Source organism: Tachypleus tridentatus, chromosome 9 (genome assembly GCF_004210375.1).
Source record: "Tachypleus tridentatus isolate NWPU-2018 chromosome 9, ASM421037v1, whole genome shotgun sequence".
Lineage (NCBI taxonomy): Eukaryota > Metazoa > Arthropoda > Merostomata > Xiphosura > Limulidae > Tachypleus > Tachypleus tridentatus.
The window spans coordinates 160,707,751-160,732,644 of NC_134833.1; the positions used below are offsets into that span (position 1 = coordinate 160,707,751).

The 24,894-nt window shown below is 37.2% G+C and overlaps 1 protein-coding gene across 1 annotated transcript in view; it reads left to right on the forward strand.

The window, feature by feature from the left end:
* The window catches only part of LOC143226822 (uncharacterized), a 78,382-nt gene that overhangs the window by 17,831 nt on the left and 35,657 nt on the right, over positions 1–24,894 (forward strand). The window contains exon 2 of the mRNA XM_076458265.1: positions 22,873–22,973. Within this exon, the coding sequence (XP_076314380.1) occupies positions 22,873–22,973 (101 nt within the window). The remainder of the gene's footprint in view (positions 1–22,872; positions 22,974–24,894) is intronic.

The window sequence follows — 24,894 nt, forward strand, 5'->3', positions numbered from 1 at the left end:
TAAGACAATTCCCGTAAGATACACGTAGATAATGACAAACGTAAGACAACAATTCCCATAAGATACACGTAGATAATGACAAACGTAAGACAACAATTCCCGTAACATACACGTAGATAATGACAAACGTAAGACAACAATTCCCGTAACATACACGTAGATAATTACCGATCGTGAAACCAACAAACAAATCAGCTAATTTGCAATAATTATTCACAATATATTAAATCATGAGAATTAGTTTGTAAGGACAATATTTATACAATATTGACACAAAAACTGGTCTGATCAGAATAGAAAACAAATCTTTATATAGTATGCCTTTATAAGTCAATTTTCACCGTCAGATATAATTCCAGCTTATTTTTTGTCGTGTTTTTTAACCATCTAGCACAAATACGAGTTTATCAAAAACTCGATTCTGACTTTCGGCAGTCAGGTCTGCTGAAGGTACTAACATTACATCACTTTTAGCGACATCTATATATCATAAAAAATCTAGAAATTTCTAGACTGTAAAACTTTCCGCACATGAATTTCGTCACTTCCTATCTGGGAAAACTCCATTCTTGTAAGTTCGCTGACCTTTTATCTGTATTTCCGAAAGTTTCGACACTAGATTTGTAGTCTTAACTCACGAGCGTTACAGATCTTTAAATAATTTTTATGTAATTAAAGGATATTCAATGCTAATCATTAATTTTAATTATGCTTTGGATTTTGACAAGGTATTAAAAACCGTAAGTTTTACGTCTATTACAGTATTTTTTACACTATCACGTAACAATGATAAACGCAAGATAACAATCCCAGTAAGATACACATTGATAATAAACAATCCCAGCAATAGGTGATAAGGGACACTTTCTGAAGTGTCATATGGCCTGTCGTGTGGAGCAGATATTCAGTGCAATATTTACAGAAGTGCTGCAGTCTGTTCTTGTAGCTTAAGTTATATTTGACATTTCATTTTTTATTACTTTTAAGTTCCTTGATATTTACAAAGGTTTTGTTAATACCCGAACTAGAGCGGAGTTTGTTTTTCTCTTTGTGCAAACTGTTCTTTTGATCTTCCTATAGAGGGGAAAGAAAGAAAGAAAACAACTTTATTTTATTCGTTCCTTTCGATGCCTTAAATGACATATCTTGACGTTAATCTTGCAGAAAATAGTAAGTAATTAATATGACATTAAACCACTACAAGCTTTAGGTAAAACACATATTAATAAATGGAAATTAGATACATGGTTGCCGGAACCAATAGAGTGCACATTCATGCGTGTCTCAGTGATATGACACCTTAGATGTAACGTTTTCTAAGCATCAAAACAGATATTTCTAAAGTCTGTTGAACTATCGCTGTTAGAAAAGGTTTGTTAATTTTAAGTCTTCGTAGATCTTGGCTAATGGTCTATTCTGATGTATATCAGGTCATCCTCTAAGTGATGTCTTTCGTAACAAAGACTTGAAAAAAGAACTAAAATAACTTGAATCAATTATGTATTTTCCATTACTTTAAATAACAGTCTGTCAACATCTAAAAACATTTTCAATACCACACTTATAAAAATCAGATGATCTTGAGACAAAAAAGGTACAAAGGCATTTTTTTAACTTGTCCATAGAAGTAAACTGTTTTTGAATCAGATGATGTTTCAAGCTTCAGAAAGTATGGTAATTTGAAGGAGCAAGATCAGGAGAATAAGGAGATGGGAAAGTTTCTCCAGACAAGCTCTTCAGTTCTTCTAGAAGTGAACCTAGTGGTGTGAGAATGTACATTATAATGGTGGAAAACAATTCCTTTCCGATTCACCAAAGCAGGTCTTTTTTTGAGTGCACTGTTAAATCGATCCAGTTGGTGACAGAATCTCTCAGCAGTGATTGTCTACTTTGGTTGTAACAACTCAAAATGTATTACATCACCTTTATCCAATCAAACACGAAGCAAAACCTTCCTATGGTGTAGGTTCTCTTTTGGCTGTGGTGTCGCTGGTTCTCCAGCACTAACCCACTGTTGGTGGTGCTTAACATTTTGATAGAATACTAATTTCTCATCTCCAGTCACTAGGCAGTTCAAAAACGAAGCTTGAAGTTCATGAGAGTGAAGATATGTACAGATGTCTACTTGTTCTCTTAGATTATCAGCTGACAACTCATGTGGTACACATTTTCCAAACTTTAAAATTCTATCTAGTTGTTACAAATGTTGATGGACAGTGGAAGGAGATGAGCCGAGTTTCTGGGCTAATTCTTTAACAGTTACAACACAATTCTCCTCGAGTGTTGTTAGAAGCGGGTCAATATCAAACTCAGTAGGGCGTTCAGTGCAAGCTGCATCTGTCAAACTGCAAACTTATTGAACGATCTTTGACACTTCCTGACATTCAGAATGTCGTTGCTGTACACTTCTTGAATGCTGGACATAGTTTCAGTAACACTTTTCCCTTTTCTGAACTTGTAAAACATTATCTTATGTGCTCCTCTGACATCTCCATGATAATTAGGGCTTCTAAAATAAATAAAACAAAAAATAGTAAAGAAACGAACTGGCTTACAGTTAATACTATCAAGTCATCCCATATAACTTATATTACTCTGAGAATATTGTAATTTAGTCAAGAAATATGCATTTAAATTTATCCTATCCCCCCCTCCCCAGAAAAAACAAAAAAAAACATTACTTATAGGATGACCAGATATAAGGGTTTTTAAGGTATAGCCGAGATAAATTGTTACTGGGTTACTAGACAGGCTATATTTCTCAGTCTATTAAATAACATCTGACGTCATCCAAAAGATCAAACTTCACAGAAATTATCTTGAACTTTTCTAGTTTATTTCTCAAAATGAAAATTTACAAATAAGTGTGCGTTTTGTATCTCGAACGCACGTTTGTTTCATATAACACACAACTGTCTTTAAATATCAATATTGGACTTGACGTTTCATTAAGCAGTAGAAGATAAGAATGTTTGGTCGTTCATAATTTGTTCTTTATGCTGTTACAGTTTAATACAAAACTATGGCTGAGCATGCTGTGATCTTTCCGATTTACAAAACACAAACAAGTATTTCTAAAAAGCGGATTGTTTTAACTTTTCAGGGATAATTTTTTTTTATTATGCCGAATCTTTTAGTAGGATATTTTGAATCACTGTTGCTACATTTCAGTTTTTATCCTACGTTAATTTTGCACGTGCTCGGCATGTCCAGGTGGTTAATGTACTGGACTCGTAATCCGAGGGGCGCGGGTTCAAATCCCCGTAACACTAAACATGCTCGCCTTTTCAGCCATGTGTGTTTGTGGGACATTAATTCGATGGTCAAACCCTCTATTCGTTGGTATGGGAGTAGCCTCAGAGATGGCGGTGGGTGGTGATGACTGCTTTCCGTCGTGTAGCTTTGCGCGCATTTTAAAACATTTTTCACGTGTGTTCTAAAGGTAAGATGACGCATAAGTGGCGTCAAACATGAGAGGTACATTTTCTCTATTATGTAAAAACTACAGTGACAAACACACCAATATCACAATGCAACAACTGCCACGACTTTTATATATTGGAGAAACAAACGATAAGATGGACAAGGCACAAGTAACAAACAGAAAGGAAGATATCGCATTGAAATACTATTAATACATGCAATATTTGTTAGACAAATGAATGTTTTAAAAAGAACATCGAGCCTGAGAGGGTAAATCGTCATTGTATAAATTGTATGCGAGTTTCGAATGATGTACACATTTGGATAACTACTATAATATAGGAAGTTATATATTCATCTTTTCTCTGTGTAACTTACACGATATCATCGCGGTTGGCATCGGAGTTTTATATAAGCAAAGAAAATGTTTCTATCAAAAAGTTTTGCTTTCGGGCTCGTCTGTCATCCCAATGAGAACTAAAATGGGACTTGTTACGTTTAAAAAATCAACATACAATTTAAGAAATTGTAGTCAGTCCTCATTTTGTTTCATAAACATGTACTCTGTTGTCTTGAATAATGCATTGACAATATGCGTTTATTGTGCAGCATTCTTGGATTCCTTTGGAATGTTGATACAAGGCTGGGTAAGTGGTCAATCGGATGGAGAGGTTCTTTGCAGTTGGGATGTTTTCCTCGTGACAGTAACTTCATCAAAGGCTCGTGTAGAATTTGCTGTTGTTGGTATTCCTTATAATCTTTATGCCCATTTGTACCATCATAATGTTGTTGTTAGAAGTATAGTTCATCGGAGTGTCAGTATTGGTGTTGTTAACAGGTCGAAGACTTGTTTTCTTTATTTGTGTCCTGAAGGAAGACTATATGTTATCTGTAGCTGACTGGTTTAGTGTCTAGTGACTACCGTGTCTGATTGGTTCATATCCAAAATAGGCACGTGATTGGAAAAAATGTACCCTCAGATGTAACATTAAGTCTGAATAAATTCGTTGATGTCAGGCGGATATAGACGCTTGATGGATATCTTGAATGCTACTGCTGCGACCTCTATTATCCGAGGTAATATGAGTCCTTGTTTTTCATACGGTACTTTCGGAGGTGGGAGATAATGGAAATCTTCAGCCAATTCGAATACGTATTTCTGTACAGACTAGTTCCCACAAAACACAACAGAGGATGAGCTGAAAAGATAGTTGTCTTTGGCCGAATCTTCTCTTGACGTTACATTTGATAAAGAGTTAGAAGTCCAGTTATTTCAGTGCCTTCGGAAGGTACACAGAGCCAGGACTTCAGTTTCAAGTGATAAAAGCGGATGAGGATGGTAACCTCCCGACTGGATGACGGTCCATCGGTATCCATCAGACCTGGGTAGGCTGAAGCTAATTAGGTGAAGTGCCTTACCCAAGGTCACAACTATATGAGGTGGACGAGTCTCGAACTCTTAACCATCCGGCTACGAGTACAAAGCGCATCTGTTGAAGGCATGCCATCTTTTTGCATAGGTTGAAGGCTATGGCAGTCATGTACAAGACTGTCTGGGTCTTATATGATAATAATGGGTGTAAACCGTGGTGTGATGGTGGAAATCCCACTTGACAGCCTAGAAATGAAAATATTGTTTATCAAACCCTTTTATCTAATAACATAGTTATATCTTTAGTGTAAATACCAACTGATTGTGCTGTTCCATGTATATAATAGCTCAGATAGCGCTCTTAAATTTACAGCTGTTCATACAGCGTGTGATGCCGCTTTTTCCGTGGAATATCTTCACGTGTGTCCCCCCCCCCTGTGGTTCAGTGCTACGTCTTTAGGCTTATAACACTAAAATTCGGGTTTCAATTCCCACGGTATGCAGAGCACATATAGCCTACGTACGTCCTTGAGTCACAACTTCTTTCATTAATATAATTTATACCAATAATACTTTACTTCCGCAAACAGTGTGGGTTTCTCTTGTTTTATTTTTTTAAATGTTTCAGTTTACTGTAGCATGAACGTTGTAGAAAACGTCAGCTAACAGTATACTATGACTAGATCATAGTTTAATACATGTAACACGTGTAAGCGTGTTTGTAAAAATGTCAGTTTGACGGCTGCAGGTAATATCAGTTAGCACTGCTTTAGTATCATTTAATGGGTTGACGTATATACATAAACTTCGAGGCAGTTAGTCAAACATCTATGTAAAACGTGCACATACTAATATTGTACTTTGAATCATTCTAGTTCCGGTTATTATTAATTAAACTTCTAAACCACCAGGACACACAAACTCCAGATGCAGGAGTCCCCCTGCGCAACAGCAGTTTCATCGTTAATATCTAGGGTTCGATTTCATGCGGTAGGCACAGATGAAAGCCCATTATGGCTTTGCTCCAAAACAAACACGCACAGATGCAGTTTTCGATAGTAACTCCAATTTTTTTTTCTTGCATAGGGGAAAACCCCCCAGCAGGGAAACTCCTCCGCTGTTTCGTAAGCCCTGGCATCAATAATAAAATGTGCCATTCGAGCTTCGATGAACCTGCCTTACACATCCTTACCATGAACATGATTAGATCTCGAGTATAACAATCAGTTCCCCGTTCTTTTCAACTAAACCCGTAACAGAAAGTCCCTACTCATGATCATGTGGTCATTGTTGTTTTGTTTCACAGGAATATATGAAAAACAAATATCAATTTGAGATTCAAATGCTTAATTAGTTGCTAGGAGACAAAGCAGCTGTTCTTTACGTTATATTATGCAAGATTAACTCTGAACGCACGTGAAGTACCACATTTATTTTCCTGAACCACTAAGATGTGGAGTCTAGTTAATGTTACGTTGTATACAAACTGGTTTTAAGTTATTTTTAGATCTGCACAATTCTGCCCACACAATCCAATAAACCCACCCGTGTTTTATCAGCCTGAGGTAAATTGGCTCTAGTTACGTAATGGAATAACTTTAAGTACATTTACTTGTCATTATTCTTTATTTCACTTGTGAATCACATTAGTATGTTTTATTAGCGATAATTAAGTGTTAAAATCTTCTTCCTTAATTAACGTAATGTTGTAACATAAGGAAAACTGTATTCAACAGTTTGTTTTATAAAGCGATATTTTACTTTTCTCTTCTGCTGACTGATAGCTTGGTTGTAGTCGAGAGTTCTAATTGGAGAGGTCGGTTGATTTGGTTTGGGGGTGGACACAGTTAAGTTGTCGGTTGATTTGGTTTGGGGTGGACATAGTTAAGTTGTCGGTTGATTTGGTTTGGGGGTGGGCACAGTTAAGTTGTCGGTTGATTTGGTTTGGGGGTGGACACAGTTAAGTTGTCGGTTGATTTGGTTTGGGGGTGGGCACAGTTAAGTTGTCGGTTGATTTGGTTTGGGGGTGGGCACAGTTAAGTTGTCGGTTGATTTGGTTTGGGGGTGGGCACAGTTAAGTTGTCGGTTGATTTGGTTCAGGTGGGCACAGTTAAGTTGTTTTTGTTTTGGGTTTTTCTTCGCTGGTTTGATATATTTATTTTTTGTCCTTAATTTGTATGCACGGTAACGCAATTTGCTGATTATACATACAAAAGCCAACATTTATAAAATCTACTTTCAAATATCAAGTATTTAATGCGCGAGCATACTTTACAGCGAGCGTTTTTTTTGTTGTTCTTTTGGAATAATTCGTTTTTCAACTTGAATTTCTTAGATAGCACAAGCATATAAACGACTGCATCTGAGTTTTCGAGGATATCGAAGTTTCAGTTTTTACTTTCGATGAGTGAAAAGAAGGAAGTTTATTATAGGTTATACCACGATGTACGTTCCGAGAGAGAACTGGATTTTCAGTGTAATAAAAGAACTGCGCGTTTTTTGATGGTTTTGTTTTGGCACCTGCGTAGTTGAACACCTATCACTAGGATTCTCGACAGCTTTATTTGATAACCTTTTTGACTCATCCTGTCATATATTTAGTTTCTTAGTAAGTGGATGGACGGATGACACACCAATCAGGAAGAGGATGGTAATTGTGATAAGTCTTGGGTAGTTGCACAGTAGAAGGCGTTTTCTTGTGATTTCATTTGTAAACAGTCATTCGTTATTGTGATTTTGTTTTTAATTGAAACTGAAAGATTCGAGTGATTATTACAAAGTTTTATGCACTTACCAAGTTTAGTCTCTACACACTCTCACATTTCCATCTTGTAAAAGAAACAACGTAAAAACAAAATTAGATACAAGGTTTCATTTAACTTTTTGAAGGTTATTTGATAAAAAGTAAGGAAAAATGTAATCTCGGGAAAAATATACTAATTTCAGCGTGTTATACACAACACAGAGTGAACGTTATTTGACGGGTGTAAGTGAAAAGTGTTTTTTGGTGTTTGTTATTTCAAGTAAAGGCAGTTCACGTATAAAGAACAGCGAGAAAGGAAACGTTGGGATAAACTGTAAACTTACTGTCTTATTTTATAGTGAATAATGAAGTTTCAGCTTCCTAATAGTATTAACTTTTAAATTCGAAAGTAAGATTACTGTATTAATCAGAAGTAAAAAGTTACGTCAATTAATGAAGTGATTTGTCTGTAAGAAACAGACTAGACGTACATTGTCATAAATTAGTATGGAAGAAACCTGAAACCTGTGAGGATTAGAATTCATTGACTCATCAGTTGATATCTTTTGAATAATGATTGTGGGCCTAATCCCACTTGCATCTAACATCATGATTATAAAAAGTGAACATTATTGCAAAAAGGAAAAAAAGTTAAATTATTTCAAACACTATGAAACAGTTGTCATGAATTGTAGTACATTTAATACAAAATAAATAATCATAAATAATTGCTGTTTAAATAGACGATAGTGTAATTCTGATTTATAAATTAAGTATAACTTCATCAAGTCCACACTGTTAAAATTTGTGTTTATAGTATACTCTATCATATCCATCAAGCCTGATCAGTCTTGGTATTGAAAGGCCTCTTTTGCCACTGGACGTGGCAGACATGGTATGGGTTCACATTATTATTATACGTTCTTGTTAGCCTTCGTGGAATTATAATTAATATTCATTACACTTCCTTTTAAAGGAAAGTGAAGTGTTATTAATTGGGAGACATTAAAAAAAAGTGTTTGTTCCCTCATTCACAACGGTTGTCAGCTTCTAGTGTGCCAACTACACGTGCACTGGACGGGAACATTGCACAGAGCTTACTCTTCTCTAATGTCCCCGCTGGTACAGCGGCAAGTCTATGGATTTACAATTCTAAAATCAGGGGTTCGATTCCCCTCGGTGGACTCAGCAGATAGCCCGATGTGGCTTTACCGTTACAAACACACACACACTTCTCTGACAGCTTGTCATCTGTAACTTAATACGAGCATCAAAATAATGTTTCGTAGTAAGTATATATACAGACTCTCGATTAAAAAAAAACAAAACTTTGTTGGTCCTGGAGGTTACGTGAAAGACTATCGTTGTCATGGTTACTAGTCTGTACAGTAGCACTGAAGTTTGGTTACTAATGTGTTACTTTTTTATAATTGTAAACTAATTGTTAGCTTATATCATCGGTACCGCTAACCGCCTCTCTGTCTGAGAGAACACAGGATCGAATCCTGAAGATAGTAGCAGATTAGCAGCTAGAAGCTAGTTAATAATTAAGGTATCAATTATTTAAAAATGGTAATTAATTAATAACTAGATTTAGTGATAGTATAAACCACTAGCTTTGGCAACAATTTAACATCCATAACCCCATTTGGCTCGATAGGTGGGAACGTTATAAGGAAAGCAGTCAAGAACTGTGTTTGTGTGGTATAGGTTGAAACGTACATTGATACATGAAATTCTAACGGTCCTTAGATTTTATAATTATACACTAACTGTTGTACACCTTTATACACCCGATAGTGAGTGTCGTGTCGTGTCAGAAGCGCTTCGAAATACGAGGTTACGTTTCGAATGGTTTCGCACCCACAGTTCGTGTTTTCTATCTACCTGTCAAAATGTATACGTTTAAGTATTTCTCACAGAAACTTGTCTGGCGTGATTTTTATTTACAAAAAATTGTTTCTTTAATCACGTGACGTGCATATTGTGTGCAGCCATGCGTTTTTGTTTTTTTACTTGTAAAGTATTTCTATGTGCTCAGCAAACAACGGAAGTGTATATTAATAAATACGCAACGAGTCAGTTGTAACTGATTGAATCAAAATGGTGTATGTTATTAGCCTCAGTTAAGCCTACAATATAGCAGTGTCTTTTGGTGATTCATTAATCTTTGTAAATGACATTATCTTAGTAAGGTTTTGGATACGTACGGTGAAATTTCCGTTGCAACAGGCGAACTTCGAAATCGTTTATCAGTTTATTTGCCAACGATATATATACCTAAACTAACGTTTGAATTACACTAGCCACCTGCAGGCAACAATGTGCTAGTTAATGTTTAAGCACTGTGATAATTTCTATATTTGCCTTAAATTAATAGCTTATTATGCATTGTTACTAACGAAACGACCTTGGTCAAAGAGATTTTGCGTTTGTTTAGAGATTAGGTTAGGCTTAGTTACGTAGAAGCCCTCGCTTCCACATTGGATCTCCTACATCCAATAGGAAACAGTTAAATTAGTTTATTTACTTGTATACTTAAACTGAAAAAAAAAAAAAGTTTAATTTCTCACTTTGATACACAGGATAAACGAACACTGGTTCGTAATAAACGTAACTTGTGGACGTGAGGCTGGTACTTGGCGGTTTGAGCTTGAACGTGCTTGCGTTGCGTGCCATATGACGTCACTGCAAGTAATGATCGATTCGAAGAATAAAAACAAAATGGATCACTAGGTTTAAGTCATCATTTTTCTTTGGTTTGTAATAGGTCAAAATACTTGTAAGAAAGGTTAAGCGGGAAAATTAAATCACGTAAATGTTCATGCGGACAATGATATCCACTCTCCTGTTGATCTGAATTGTAATAAAATCTTTATATGGGAATATGAAAATACAAATAACATTTCAGTATGTATTTATTTTGTCCAGATCCATATACGTAACTAAACATTAAGTAAGGATGCTTGGTACACTGTAATGTCAGCACGTGCATGTCGTAACCGTAGCTTGTACAATTGCGTATGTGGATCGTAAGTTAACCCTTCATCTCGTATCTCCCTCCCCCACGTGGTCTAAAACTTTTTTTTTAAGTAAACTTCTTCAATAGGGGCGTGTTCACATCATATTCTCGAAACCATGATTTGATATACAGTTTTACTTGTTACCTGGCCTGGCATGGCCTAGCGCGTAAGGCGTGCGACTCGTAATCCGAGGGTCGCGGGTTCGCGCCCGCGTCGCGCTAAACATGCCCTCCCAGCCGTGGGGGTGTATAATGTGACGGTCAATCCCACTATTCGTTGGTAAAAGAGTAGCCCAAGAGTTGGCGGTGGGTGGTGATGACTAGCTGCCTTCCCTCTAGTCTTACACTGCTAAATTAGGGACGGCTAGCACAGATAGCCCTCGAGTAGCTTTGTGCGAAATTCCAAAAAAACAAAACAAACAACTTGTTACGTAGTAACTAACGCCATCTATTACGCCCTGTTGTCTCAATATACAACAATCTTTTACAAATCAACTCCGATGCGTGGCACAGAAGCTTCTATTCTGTTTAACATATTTCTTGAGGAGCACACGTGCAAGGTTTAATAAAAGATTATTGATTTAAAACGTTATGGCACGTGATATATCGTTGTAATTTCAGGTCATAGACGATATTACGTGAGACAGTAGAGAGAATTGGATGTTGAAAAAATGTTCGTAAGTTGTTTAGTCGCTTGAGTAGAAGGTAGGCTTGTGTTCAAGTCTTTAGATTGAATACATGTGTTTGTTTTTGAATTTCGTGCCAAGCTACACGAGCGCTGTCTGCGCTAGCCGACCTTAATTTAGCAGTGTAAAACAACTAATCACCACCCAGCGCCGACTCTTGGGCTAATCTTTTATCAACGAATAGTGGGATTGACCCTCACTTTAACGCCCCCACGGCTGAAAGGGCGAGCATGATTGGTGCGACGGGGATTCGAACCCGCGACCCTCGGATTACGAGTCGAGCACCCTAACCACCTGGCCATACCGGGCCCGCAAACAACGCGACCATTATCAAATACGGGTTCGCGTCCCCGTCGCACCAAATATGCTCGTCCTTTCAGCTGTGGGGGCGTTATAACGTGACTGTCAATCTCACTATGCGTTGGTAAAAGAGTAGCCCAAGAGTTGGCGGTGGGTGGTGATGACTAGCTGCCTTTTCCTCTAGTCTTACACTGCAAAATTAGGGACGGCTAGCGCAGATAGCCCTCGTGTAGCTTTGCGTGAAATTCATAAAACACAAACAAATCTTAGCTACACGTATCTAAAGTTTGAAAGCACTGAACTGATGTGGGTAATGTTGTTTTCAGTTCTTGTGTCGTTTTGTGTATTGTACATTTTAAAAAAAATATTTTTGTATGAAAATATATGTTTATAAACCTAATTTTAGTTAAAAATGAACCCGTTTAATCGGTTTAGTTGAGTCCGAAGTCTCGTGTCTGTTAGCACTAATCTAAACAGCGAGCTGTCTGTAGTGTACATAAAATGTGTATAAATAAACATGTCCAAAGCAGACTTCATACACCTCGCAACAAATACTTGATGATTAGAGCGTCTTACTAGCCATCTGGTGGCCACAGCTTTGACTAAACTGAAAAGATATGACCAGTCATTCTAGTATACATATGCGCACATGGTCGTGAAAATGAATGTTTGTCTCCCTCGCTTTCTTGTTTCCTCTAACGCTTTCTGATGGTTCTATTTGTCATAACTTTTAGTTTTTGCTTTTTTATTATCCGGTTTAGATTTGAAAACTAAAGATGGAGTACTTCTTATGACTTGGAAATATTTCTATGTATGCAACAGAATCTATATTGCGTTTGACGTCATGCTGCTGTATTGGGTGGTATCGTTCATTGACTTGAGAAGTGTGATAACGAAATTTGTACACGAAGAAGCAACTCGATCCGGTCAAATTAGAGTGTCGTAACATAAACCACGTGTTCTTTTGTCACTTACGTCAGGATAATTAGCTCTCCAAAGCGCACGTTTTCCCTGTATTAAAAAAACAACAAAAACTCGCGACTGGTGACTCCATTGTTTTCAGTTGTGCATATTGTTCGTGGAACTAATGTCATACACAGTTCCAGTTTAATGATATTAAAAACCGTGCTGCTGTCTGAAGTAGAAACAACGATACGAGTGTCTATCTGTTATGAGATATCAATGATATATTGTGGCCCACTTAAATCCATAACAAAAAATAAATTAAAATTTTATGGGAAGAATTTATGAGGTCATGTGGTTTTTATTACGTAAGACGGTAATGAACGTCATGAATTACCCAATAGACACGTTCTTAAAGTCACTGGAAAAGTACGAACGTGTAGGATAAGCAAGGTATCCTACGTTTTGTCTGCTACCTTGTTCTATTTTCAAAACTCGGAAAGGTTCATTCACATAAACAAACATATTGTAACGTTGTCACCGTGACAATAAGTGACGAGAAATCTGCTTCGCGCTGTCATATTGTTGGTTACTTTACAAACATACTCAGTTACCCCGCGTGGCTCGCATTACCCAATAATGTGTGTGCTCCCCAGTGGCGCAGCGGTATGCTGGCGAACTCACGCCGCTAAAAACCGTGTTTTGATACCTGTGGTGGGCAGAGCACAGATAGCCCATTGTGTAGTTTTGTGCTTAATTCAAAACAAAATAAGGCAGGTGGACATTACGAGGAAAAGTTACAGTAATAAGTACGAAATTATTTGTTCACATATTGCTGTAATATTCAGTGATGTCAAGAAAACCCACTTTCAGAGAAAAATATACATGTAAAAACGGCTCGTTTTGGTCGAGTTTTTGTTTAACGTAGAGGAGCGAACAACGTTAAAAGTTTGTTTGTTTGGAAATTTCGCACAAAGCTACTCGAGGGCTATCTGTGCTAGCCGTCCCTAATTTAGCAGTGTAAGACTAGAGGGAAGGCAGCTAGTCATCACCACCCACCGCCAACTCTTGGGCTACTCTTTTACCAACGAATAGTGGGATTGACCGTCACTTTATACACCCCCACGGCTGGGAGGGCGAGCATGTTTAGCGCGACGCGGGCGCGAACCCGCGACCCTCGGATTACGAGTCGCACGCCTTACGCGCTAGGCCATGCCGGGCCAACGTTAAAAGAAACAACAATCCCAACCCAAACGAGCCGTTTTTACATATACGCTGTAATATTGTTTTTGGACAAACCGAAAGACAAAACCAGTGTTAGTATGTTTGTTTGTAGAATGTAAAAACTTTTATCATCCCTTCTATTTTCATAGTGATCCTAAAATTATCATAAAGCATCACTGGCCCGACATGGCCAGGTTGTTAAGGCACTTGATTCGTAATCTGACGATAGCGGGTTCGAATCCCCGTCACACCCTACATACTCACCTTTTCAGCCATGGGAGCGTTATAGTGTGACGGTCAATTCCCACTATTTGTTGGTAAAAGAGTATCCCAAGAGTTGGCGGTGGGTGGTGATGACTTTCTGCCTTCCATCTAGTCTTACACTGCTAAATTAGGGACGGCTAGCACAGACAGACCTCGTGTAGCTTGGCACGAAATTCAAAACAAATAAAACCTAAACCTTTTCCTCCCCATAATGGTGAAAGGAGATATAAGCGGGACATTGATATTGTGTGTGATTCTTGTATTTTAACACTAGGTTATTAATTCTTCAACTGTAATTTAATACTTTAAGTCGTTATTTTAACAGACACCCCCAGCAGCCACATTATAACCACAATGTTCTTACAAGGTCCGTCCGACTCTTCTTGGATTATCCACTACCGGTGATTAGTGTAAGCGCTACACAACCAGATGAGATTGAAGAGACACAACAACGTTTGTTTAAGGCTGGCTGTACTTTAGCTATCAAAATCTTCACAAGCCTCGGTAGCATTGCAGAACACCAAATGTGCTTACAAACAAAAGTCTTCACTGGGACCTTGAGGTATGAAGGCCATACATTACACAGTGTAGATACTACCATATTCAATTGGAATACTTGAGTTTTACAAAGATGCTGCAAACATTATCTGAGTAGGAGATTCACTAAAAGGTGCCCCAGGAGATACTCATGGGTGTTATACTGTCACCACTGAGACAACTTATCACCATCTCATGATAGACTATTTGATATTGGAATGAAAACATTTGATTCCACTGGGATCTGTGTAAATTAGCGTAGACGAAGAAAGATTGCACAGAAGGTGAACCAGAAAAGGCCTGTTTAAGACCATGGTGGACAACCACCTGCCATCATAGCCACAGATGATTCCTATTACCAGAGATAGCGAAACTGTTGATTCAGTATTCAACGTGTCGTGTAGAATCAAGCTTCTCATCAGCAACACGAAGATGGAGCTGGAAGTCATAAAGCAAGCTCTCTGGATCCATGAAAGCAACATACTGCAAACACAAGGGCTATTTGCGTTAGCCGACCCTATTTTACCAGTGTGAGACAAGAGGGAATGTAGCTAGTGATCACCGCCAACTCTTGGGCTACTCTTTTATCAAAGAATAGTAGTATTGACCGTCACATAACAACGCCCACACAGCTGAGAGGGCGAGCATGTTTCGTGTGACGATGATTCGAACCCGCGACCCTCGGATTACGAGTCGAGCACCCTAACCACCTGGCCATACCGGGTCCGCAAACAACGCCACCATTATCAAATATGTGACTGGCTTACAGGAATTACAACATAACATTCACTGTGATTGGACCACAGATGGATGACAGATAAGTAAGTGTATGATAAAACCGCCATCTGAACGAGAAACTTGAAAGAATAACACCATCAAATTCAGCTCAACTTCATTGACAGTCATGATCTCCTTTCTACTAGTAAGGTGGAAACGGCAACCATGATACGTCTTTACCAAATTGCAAACTAAATGAGACCTCTGGAAAGCGGAGTACCATATGGTATATATAAGTGAAGCAAAACATGGGGAATCACTATGTCAGTAGACAGCCAGAAAGCCACTGGTAACAACAGTGAAGAAGCTTTATTTTCCTACCTGCGAGGCAGCCTGCCTCCGGATGAAGAGGGATGAGCGCCTGGGATTGTAACTTTGTGGTAAACTCAACTGAAAAGTTCCAAACTAGATAACTCAGAGTTGCCACTAAAGTTATGGGAAGAATGGACACGTTAAGTTGTAACTTAATCAAGATAACTCAGAGTTGCCACTAAAGTTATGGGAAGAATGGACACGTTAAGTTGTGGTAACTTAATTCAAGTTATGGGAAGAATGGACACGTTAAGTTGTGGTAACTTAATTCAAGTTATGGGAAGAATGGACACGTTAAGTTGTGGTAACTTAATTCAAGTTATGGGAAGAATGGACACGTTAAGTTGTGGTAACTTAATTCAAGTTATGGGAAGAATGGACACGTTAAGTTGTGGTAACTTAATTCAAGTTATGGGAAGAATGGACACGTTAAGTTGTAACTTAATTCAAGTTATGGGAAGAATGGACACGTTAAGTTGTAACTTAATTCAAGTTATGGGAAGAATGGACACGTTAAGTTGTGGTAACTTAATTCAAGTTATGGGAAGAATGGACACGTTAAGTTGTAACTTAATTCAAGTTATGGGAAGAATGGACACGTTAAGTTGTAACTTAATTCAAGTTATGGGAAGAATGGACACGTTAAGTTGTAACTTAATTCAAGTTATGGGAAGAATGGACACGTTAAGTTGTAACTTAATTCAAGTTATGGGAAGAATGGACACGTTAAGTTGTAACTTAATTCAAGTTATGGGAAGAATGGACACGTTAAGTTGTAACTTAATTCAAGTTATGGGAAGAATGGACACGTTAAGTTGTGGTAACTTAATTCAAGTTATGGGAAGAATGGACACGTTAAGTTGTGGTAACTTAATTCAAGTTATGGGAAGAATGGACACGTTAAGTTGTGGTAACTTAATTCAAGTTATGGGAAGAATGGACACGTTAAGTTGTGGTAACTTAATTCAAGTTATGGGAAGAATGGACACGTTAAGTTGTAACTTAATTCCAAGCTTCTTTTTAATTTAAATTGTATTTTTTAGAACTTTCTGTCACGATTTCGTTAATTGCATAAATTACTTTATTTTACATGTAACTAAGGCCCGGCATGACCAGGTGGGTTAAGGCGTTCAACTCGTAATCCGAGGGTCGCGGGTTCGAATCCCCGTCGCACCAAACATGCTCGCCTTTTCAGCCGTTATAATGTGACGGTCAATCCCACTATTCGTTAGTAAGAGTAGCCCAAGAGTTGGCGGTGGATGGTGATGATTAGCTGCCTTCCTTCTGTCTTACACTGCTAAATTAGGGACGGTTAGTGCAGATAACCCTCGTGTAGCTTTGCGCGAAATTAAAAAAAACAAAAAACATCACTGTAATTTCACGACAGGGGCGCCATCTTCCGTCATTGTAACATAACAGTACATGTTGCTCGAGTCGGTTTGTCCAGCCATGGTTATAAACATCATTAACTGAAACGTCTTATGAGAATATTGGCTAATAGGAAGTTTTTAAGGATCTGAAACGACGGTTGTTTTGCTTCAGAAAACATACTAGAACAACTGAAGTAGTTAGCAGTTGAATAGATGGCGTTACTGTGCACTGCAAGTTTGTAATCATTCATCACTCCACCTTCAGTAAGTTTTATTTAGTTTCAGTGTTATTAGTATAAAGTAAGTTTAATTATGATAAATATCTTTGTTCATCCCTCCTAAGTTGTTTATAGTTTCGGGTTGTGTCCTCGTTTTGAAAAGTGGCAGTGGTGATTTTCCTACTTATAACCAAAAATATTGTTGATAGCTAGTGTACCCACAATTCCGTGTATTACGTTTATCACGTTTGTATTTCCTGGTGTATTGATTTATAATTTGAAATAATTCTAGTCGTGTTTATATACCGGATTATCCTCGTGTGTGTATATTTTTAATTATTCTAGATTTAAACTGCGGGTTTAGAAGACTACATTGGAAGTTCTTTATAATGTCAACCCTATTAATTGTTATACAGGGTGTTCAGAAAGACACTGTGCACTTACGTATTTATTAACAGACAAAACTGCACGGTGACTTTCCGAACACCCTCTATATGACACAGTTTTGTAGGTTGTTTATAACCAAGGTCGTATAAATCTTGTTACAGTTTTATCTCAACACTACCGATTATTGTAACACTAATAATTATTTAATATTCTACATTTTGAATAAAATCTGTAATTCTAATAAATTGAAACCAACAAAATATCAGAATGCATATTGATCGTATGTTTCAGTACACTTAGCATTCAAAACAGGAAACCGGTTTTTATTGAGACAAAGTTGAGTGTATTCCATTGTCACATCGTATTCGCACGATTGTGTGAATACTAAAGCTGATCGATATGTATCAGCTTGCTTTCAGAAGGTCGTTTCACTATAATGTAGGCCTTACGTGTAGACATGCTGTGACACGTAATGGCCTCACCAACTCTCTCACGGAAAGTCTTTGTTGGAAATTAGATTATAAAGCATTGCACTTAGTAGTATCTACACTGAAACTTCATGAATAATTACGTTTGTTTTGTTATTGTTATTATTTACGGCAAAGGTACTAATGTTCTCTGCTGCTGTTCCAAATTCGAAACCACTGACCATAGGGAAAAGCAGCCAGTCAACATCATCCAACTGACCAGCATCTACACTGAGTAATTATATGTCACTCTTACAGTGCAGTCGGAACTTCAAAGTGCCGGGCATATTTGTAATGTAAGGATTCGAACCTCGGGTTGCCAGCTCCAAAATCTACCAGACCAACTACCCCGCGCTCTAAATTATTAAACTCAAACATATGTACAATGTGTCATGAAACAGTTGCTGTGTGGTTTCTGTTTCCTATCGCTGGATAAGAGTGGATGATAAAGTAAACCGAATAACGTTAAACCTTTAAAACTGCAGCTTCCTCTAATAAAAGGCACTCCACTTGTAATCTGAGGATCGCTGGGGCGAATCCACGTCACACGAAACATACTCGCCCTTTCAGCCGTGCGGACGTTGTAACGGACGGTCATTCCCACTTAGTTGGTAAAAGAGTATCTCAAGTATTAGCGGTGAGTAGTGATTACTAGCTGCCTTCGCTGTAGTCTCATACTGCTAAATAAGGGACGGCCAGCGCAGATAGCCCTCGTGTAGCTTTACGCAAAAATCAAACCAAATTCCTCTAGTAAATGTTGCATTGCGCAGGTAGCCCTCGTGTAGCTTTGCACGAAATTCAAAAACAAACACAAATGTTGCATTATGATGCTGTTTAACAGCTAAGATGTAATACTTTTTGTGACTATTATAGGTTGTTGTTCTGTCAGCTACTCTCGAGTTTGTAACTATTTTTTTTCGTATTATTAATGTGGTTTTGCGCGAAAATACAAAACAAAACTACCCACTAGGCTACCAGTAAAACTAGTGGTCAGCAGCTAGTCAATAACACCCACCGCCGACCCGTGTTCTACTCTTGTCTGACTTAATATTGAGATTTGATTAACTTATGTAATGCATACAGTCCCCATAGTGTGGAATGTTGTTCCAGTGGAGGGATACGCAAAATGATCCATTGGATTCATAGTCCAGGCACACAAATCTTTGGTCACGCCCTGCTCATGTATTGTTTGTTTAAAATTCTTGATCTGTATACTTTGCACCCACCTAAAGGATGTAATCCAGAACTTTCTTTTAGCTTTAGAAAGCCTGTATCTTACCTCTAAGACATGGATGTGTGTTTGTAGTCAGTGTTCAACGATCATAAGTCTTGTTATTTTTTTTTATGTATTCAGTTATTTCTTTGCATTTCACACTCTTTCCCAATCCTTGATTTGTGCATTGGGGTATTTTATTGACATGTTTTGAGACTGATCTATCAACGTATACGATGTGAATATTTGATGATCTTTGGTTTGGTTTGAATTTCCCGCAGAGCTACACGAAAGCTATCTGTGCTATTCGCCCATAATTTAGCAGTGATAGACTAGAAGGAATGCAGTCAGTCCACACTTCCCACATCCAACTCTTTTTTTTTGACAACGAATAGTAGTATGGACCATCATTATATAACACCCCCACAGTTGAAAGACGAACTTGATTGGTGCGATGAGAAATCTAACTACCAGTTCTTACCATATTAGATGAATTAATGAAAGTTCTAACCTGTTTGACAACTTAGCCCAGTAATAATTTTATACATGACACTTTACTGAGACCGTTTATACTTCGAGGTAAAAACAGAATAAGGGACAATCTTCAAAAGAAACAAAGCAGCACTCTGGAAGTCCTATAACTCTCAATCCAGTTTTATTTATTTTTGTATACAAAAGAAGATAAACATTGCCTTACAGCTAATCGTAAGAAGGCAGTCCGGTTTTACTAGAAATAATTAAATGTGTAGGCGCTAACAGTACATTTTCACTTATTTTCCAATCGAATAGGAATGTCATAGTGACATATAGCGACATCTATAATCAAATTATTGTCCTTTAAAATTAAGTGCTTGCATGATTCGTTGAGTTTCCAAAATTCATGTATTTGATATTTTATTTTAAAAGAAACGTGATAACAGACACGAAAAATTTCTTTCAATTTGATAAACAACGTTTCATTAAGACCTGACATCATGCGTGTATTGGGTTGAGGAATAATTCGTGAGCGTTTTTTCAAGTTAACAAAATATATTCATAAATGAAACGCTTTCGCAAAATATTTCATGTCATTTGGTAGATAATTTTTTGCTCTAATAGATGGTGTGTTTGATTTTCATGTCTAATTTTTGCTTTCATTTTCAGCTCATTAAATGGAATGTCAAGTGGACAAAATCGAGCATTTTCGACACCATCTGCTTTTCGCATTTAATTTCTTGCAATTTCGTTTACAACAATGCATACTATATACCTAGGTATTACATGAAATAAAGTAATAAAGTATCATAATAAATGTTTTGGGTGTAATGTGTTCATGCATTGAAGTATTGTATAGTCTTGCATGTAATGCTTGAATGAAATTATTTAAAAACGCTCACGAATTATTCCTCAACCTAATATTTATGTAAGAACCCTCAAACGAAACGTAACCTCTTTTTTTTTTTTTTGAACGGAGAATTTTTCTTCGATTCCACCAACACGTATAGATTGTAGTATGCTAGTATTATGATTAAAAATTTAGTTCTTAAAGACCAATTACGCAAAACCACGTAGTGGTAGTCTCTCTCACGAAACAGTGTATCTGACGTATACGCCATATTTGACTCGCCCTCTCCTAGTGGGAGATGGGGTTAATTACAGATCAGCAGCACTCTTATTCGCCATCTTGGTAGGAAGTCACTTTCATCACAGTTTCTTTTGATTTGATATATTACAACCCACTTATGAACAAATATGAAGCTGTAACGTCTTTGGTCAGTAAATCAGCGTTCAAAGGTTTTTGCAAGCCAATGGTCACAACATACGGAAGCTCCATAGGACATCATTCCTGACTTTATTACTCTCTCACTAAACATATAGAAATAATGTGTTTTTACATTGTAGATTTGGAATGAAGTCTTCGTGTAGAACACACGTATTGGAGGTTTTTCTGTCACAGTGGTTTCTCCATTTATTCCAGTTTTATAATTTAATTAATGGGAAGGACATTTCTAAAATTCACAGGCCAAAATGTAATAAGTAAAGAAGTGTATATTATTGTGTTAAGATTTATTTTTGCTTCAGTATCTTATATTGCCATTTTCTACTGACCAGTGTAAGTTTAATATAATGTTTCTTCTCTTCCATTCCAACAGTTTTCTACTGACCAGTGTGTGTTTAATGTTTATCTTCCATTACAACAGTTCTTTCTACTGACCAGTGTGTGTTTAATGTTTATCTTCCATTACAACAGTTCTTTCTACTGACCAGTGTGTGTTTAATGTTTATCTTCCATTCCAACAGTTCTTTCTACTGACCAGTCTATATTTAACGTTTCTCATTTTCCATTCCAACAGTTCTTTCTACTGACCAGTGTATATTTAACGTTTCTTATTTTCCATTCCAACAGTTCTTTCTACTGACCAGTCTATATTTAACGTTTCTCATTTTCCATTCCAACAGTTCTTTCTACTGACCAGTGTATATTTAACGTTTCTTATTTTCTATTCCAACAGTTCTTTCTACTGACCAGTGAATATTTAACGTTTCTTATTTTCCATTCCAACAGTTCTTTCTACTGACCAGTGTATATTTAACGTTTCTTATTTTCTATTCCAACAGTTCTTTCTACTGACCAGTGAATATTTAACGTTTATCTTCCATTCCAACAGTTCTTTCTACTGACCAGTGTATATTTAACGTTTCTTATTTTCTATTCCAACAGTTCTTTCTACTGACCAGTGAATATTTAACGTTTCTCTTCCATTCCAACAGTTCTTTCTACTGACCAGTGTGTGTTTAATGTTTATCTTCCATTCCAACAGTTCTTTCTACTGACCAGTGTATATTTAACATTTCTTATTTTCCATTCCAACAGTTCTTTCTACTCACCAGTATGTATTTAATGTTTATCTTCCATTCCAACAGTTCTTTCTACTGACCAGTGTATATTTAACATTTCTTATTTTCCATTCCAACAGTTCTTTCTACTCACCAGTATGTATTTAACGTTTATCTTCCATTCCAACAGTTCTTTCTACTCACCAGTGTATATTTAATGTTTCTTATCTTCCATTCCAACAGTTCTTTCTATTGACCAGTGTGTGTTTAATGTTTATCTTCCGTTCCAACAGTTCTTTCTACTGACTAGTGTGTGTTTAACGTTTATCTTCCATTACAACAGTTCTTTCTACTGACCAGTGTATATTTAACGTTTCTTATTTTCCGTTCCAACAGTTCTTTCTACTGACCAGTGTATATTTAACGTTTCTTATTTTCTATTCCAACAGTTCTTTCTACTGACCAGTGTATATTTAATGTTTCTTATCTTCCATTCCAACAGTACTTTCTACTGACCAGTGTGTATTTAATGTTTATCTTCCATTCCAACAGTTCTTTCTACTGACCAGTGTGTGTTTAATGTTTATCTTCCATTCCAACAGTTCTTTCTACTGACCAGTGTGTGTTTAATGTTTCTTGTCTTCCATTCCAACAGTTCTTTCTACTGACCAGTGTGTGTTTAATGTTTCTTATCCTTCCATTCCAACAGTTCTTTGTGAAACTGTACGTATTGATTACCTTTGAAATTGTATTTAAATATAGTTTGAATTCTGTAAACCTCAAAATTGTAAAAGTTAAACGAAATTTGTCATGAACCAAAGCGTTTCTCTTTCATAGCGACCGAATCACCATCAGCTGACGAAGTTGTCACAGCTTACCGTAAAGCCTGTGCGAAGCAAGGCGTGAAGCCGCTTGGCTGCGTGGTTGAACAGTTACAGGTGAGTTAAACTTTCGCTGTGTATTCTTGCGTGTCCTGTTTCAACAATTACAAAAAAACTAAAATTTTTCATCAGCGTTTTTAGTTGAATTTTAAATTTATATCTAACTTTCTCGATTATTCAATAGATGGTATTTTTTTACCAACACTTATATTTCTATATATGTAGTACACATTTCTCTATCATTATGATTTTTGTTTTATATAACCTTTCTTTCTCTATGAATATACAACTTTTTGATTCCAATTTCTCTTTGTTTTTAAGTATAGACGGGCTGTATAGTTTTCCTCAAGATGTCCTTGTTTCGATTGGCTCCACCTTCTCTGTTTTCATTACCCTGTTTTTTGTTCTGCTCGTATCTGTATTGTTTTATTCCAATTGTGAATAACATGATTTTTTTTCATTGTTATTCCATTGTAATCAAACGTGTGTGAGTATTGGAGCGTAACTTTCTAGCGTTTAGACTTATGGATGTAATGTACTTTGGTGATACGACAGAGTTGAATAAATCCTGCACGTGAAACATCTGAGATAAAATTTGAATGTTCACCGGACTGTATGTATCAATATTTCGTTTCATAATTAGCACGTGACATTTTTCAGTAGGAAAATTCTTGCGTTGTATGACATCAACCGCAGTTGAAGGTTCTGCGTAAGAGATGTGTTAATTTTCTAGAATGCTCGATATATGGAAGCTAGCTGAGGTACAAATATGACTGTTTAGTATCAGAGGTGCTTCGTGTAAGAATTGGCCTTTAATGCGGTTTTGATTCGAAAACAAACTATTCCTAATGTGGGGTACTGTTTTCTTTGCTTTTGAATTTTGCACAAAGCTACACGAGGGCTATCAGCACTAGCTGTCCTTAATTTATCAGTGTAAGACTAGAAGGAAGCCAACTGGTCATCACCATTCAACTGTTAGGCTGCTCTTTTATATCAACTAATAGTGGAATTGATCATAACATTATAAAGCTCCTACGGGTGAAAGGGCGAGTATTTTTGGCGTGATGGGAATTCGAACCCGCGACCCTGAGATTACGAGTCAAGCGCCCTAACCACCTGGTCATACCTAGCCACCTAACTTGGTGTAATTGGAGCACTGACTTTAATGTGTTATGTTCACATTTAGTTCTGCTTTGCATTATACAATGAACTCTACAGTCCTCAACCAGATTCTTTATCTTCAGTATACACTGGTGTTGTGTGTTTTTTTTAATTTCAGGTAAGTATCGTTTTCAATGACGGTATCAGGTGGTTAGGGCGCTTGACTCAAAATGTGAAGGTCGTGAATTCAAATTCCTGTCCTACCCACATGCTCGCCCTCATAGCCGTGGGGGCGTTATAACGTGACTTTCATCCTACTGTTCATTTGTAAAGTAGCAGCCTTAGAGTTAGCTAGACATTACCATCCACCGCCGTTTTCCGTCCAGTAGTTTACTGCTATATTAGGAACGGCTGGCGCAGAGCCATCCTGTATTTTTGCGCGAAATTCAAACCAAATCAACCCTTGAAATATAAGCCCAACAGAAGCTAACAAGGATTTCCTTACCAGTTTCTTACTGATATATTAAAATGCAAGCGTAATAAAAGTTAGCAATGACTTTTGTACTGGCCTCTTGCTGTTGTATTCAAATGGAGGAACTAGCGAGGACTTGCTGTACAGGGTGACCCGTAAGACCCTACCCATCCATATGTTATTGTTATATTCAATTACGCGTGTATTATAAAGTTGTTTCTTTTTTTCAGGGAAATATGGCCGATGTAAGCCCATTTACACTTGAAGAACATGGATGTCGCATAATATTATGCAGCGAGAATGAGGGACAGCACACAGATACACTGGATACATAAGATATATAGATGGGTAGGGACTTACGGGCCACCCTGTAGGTTAAAATGTAAGCCTATTAGAAGTTAGCAG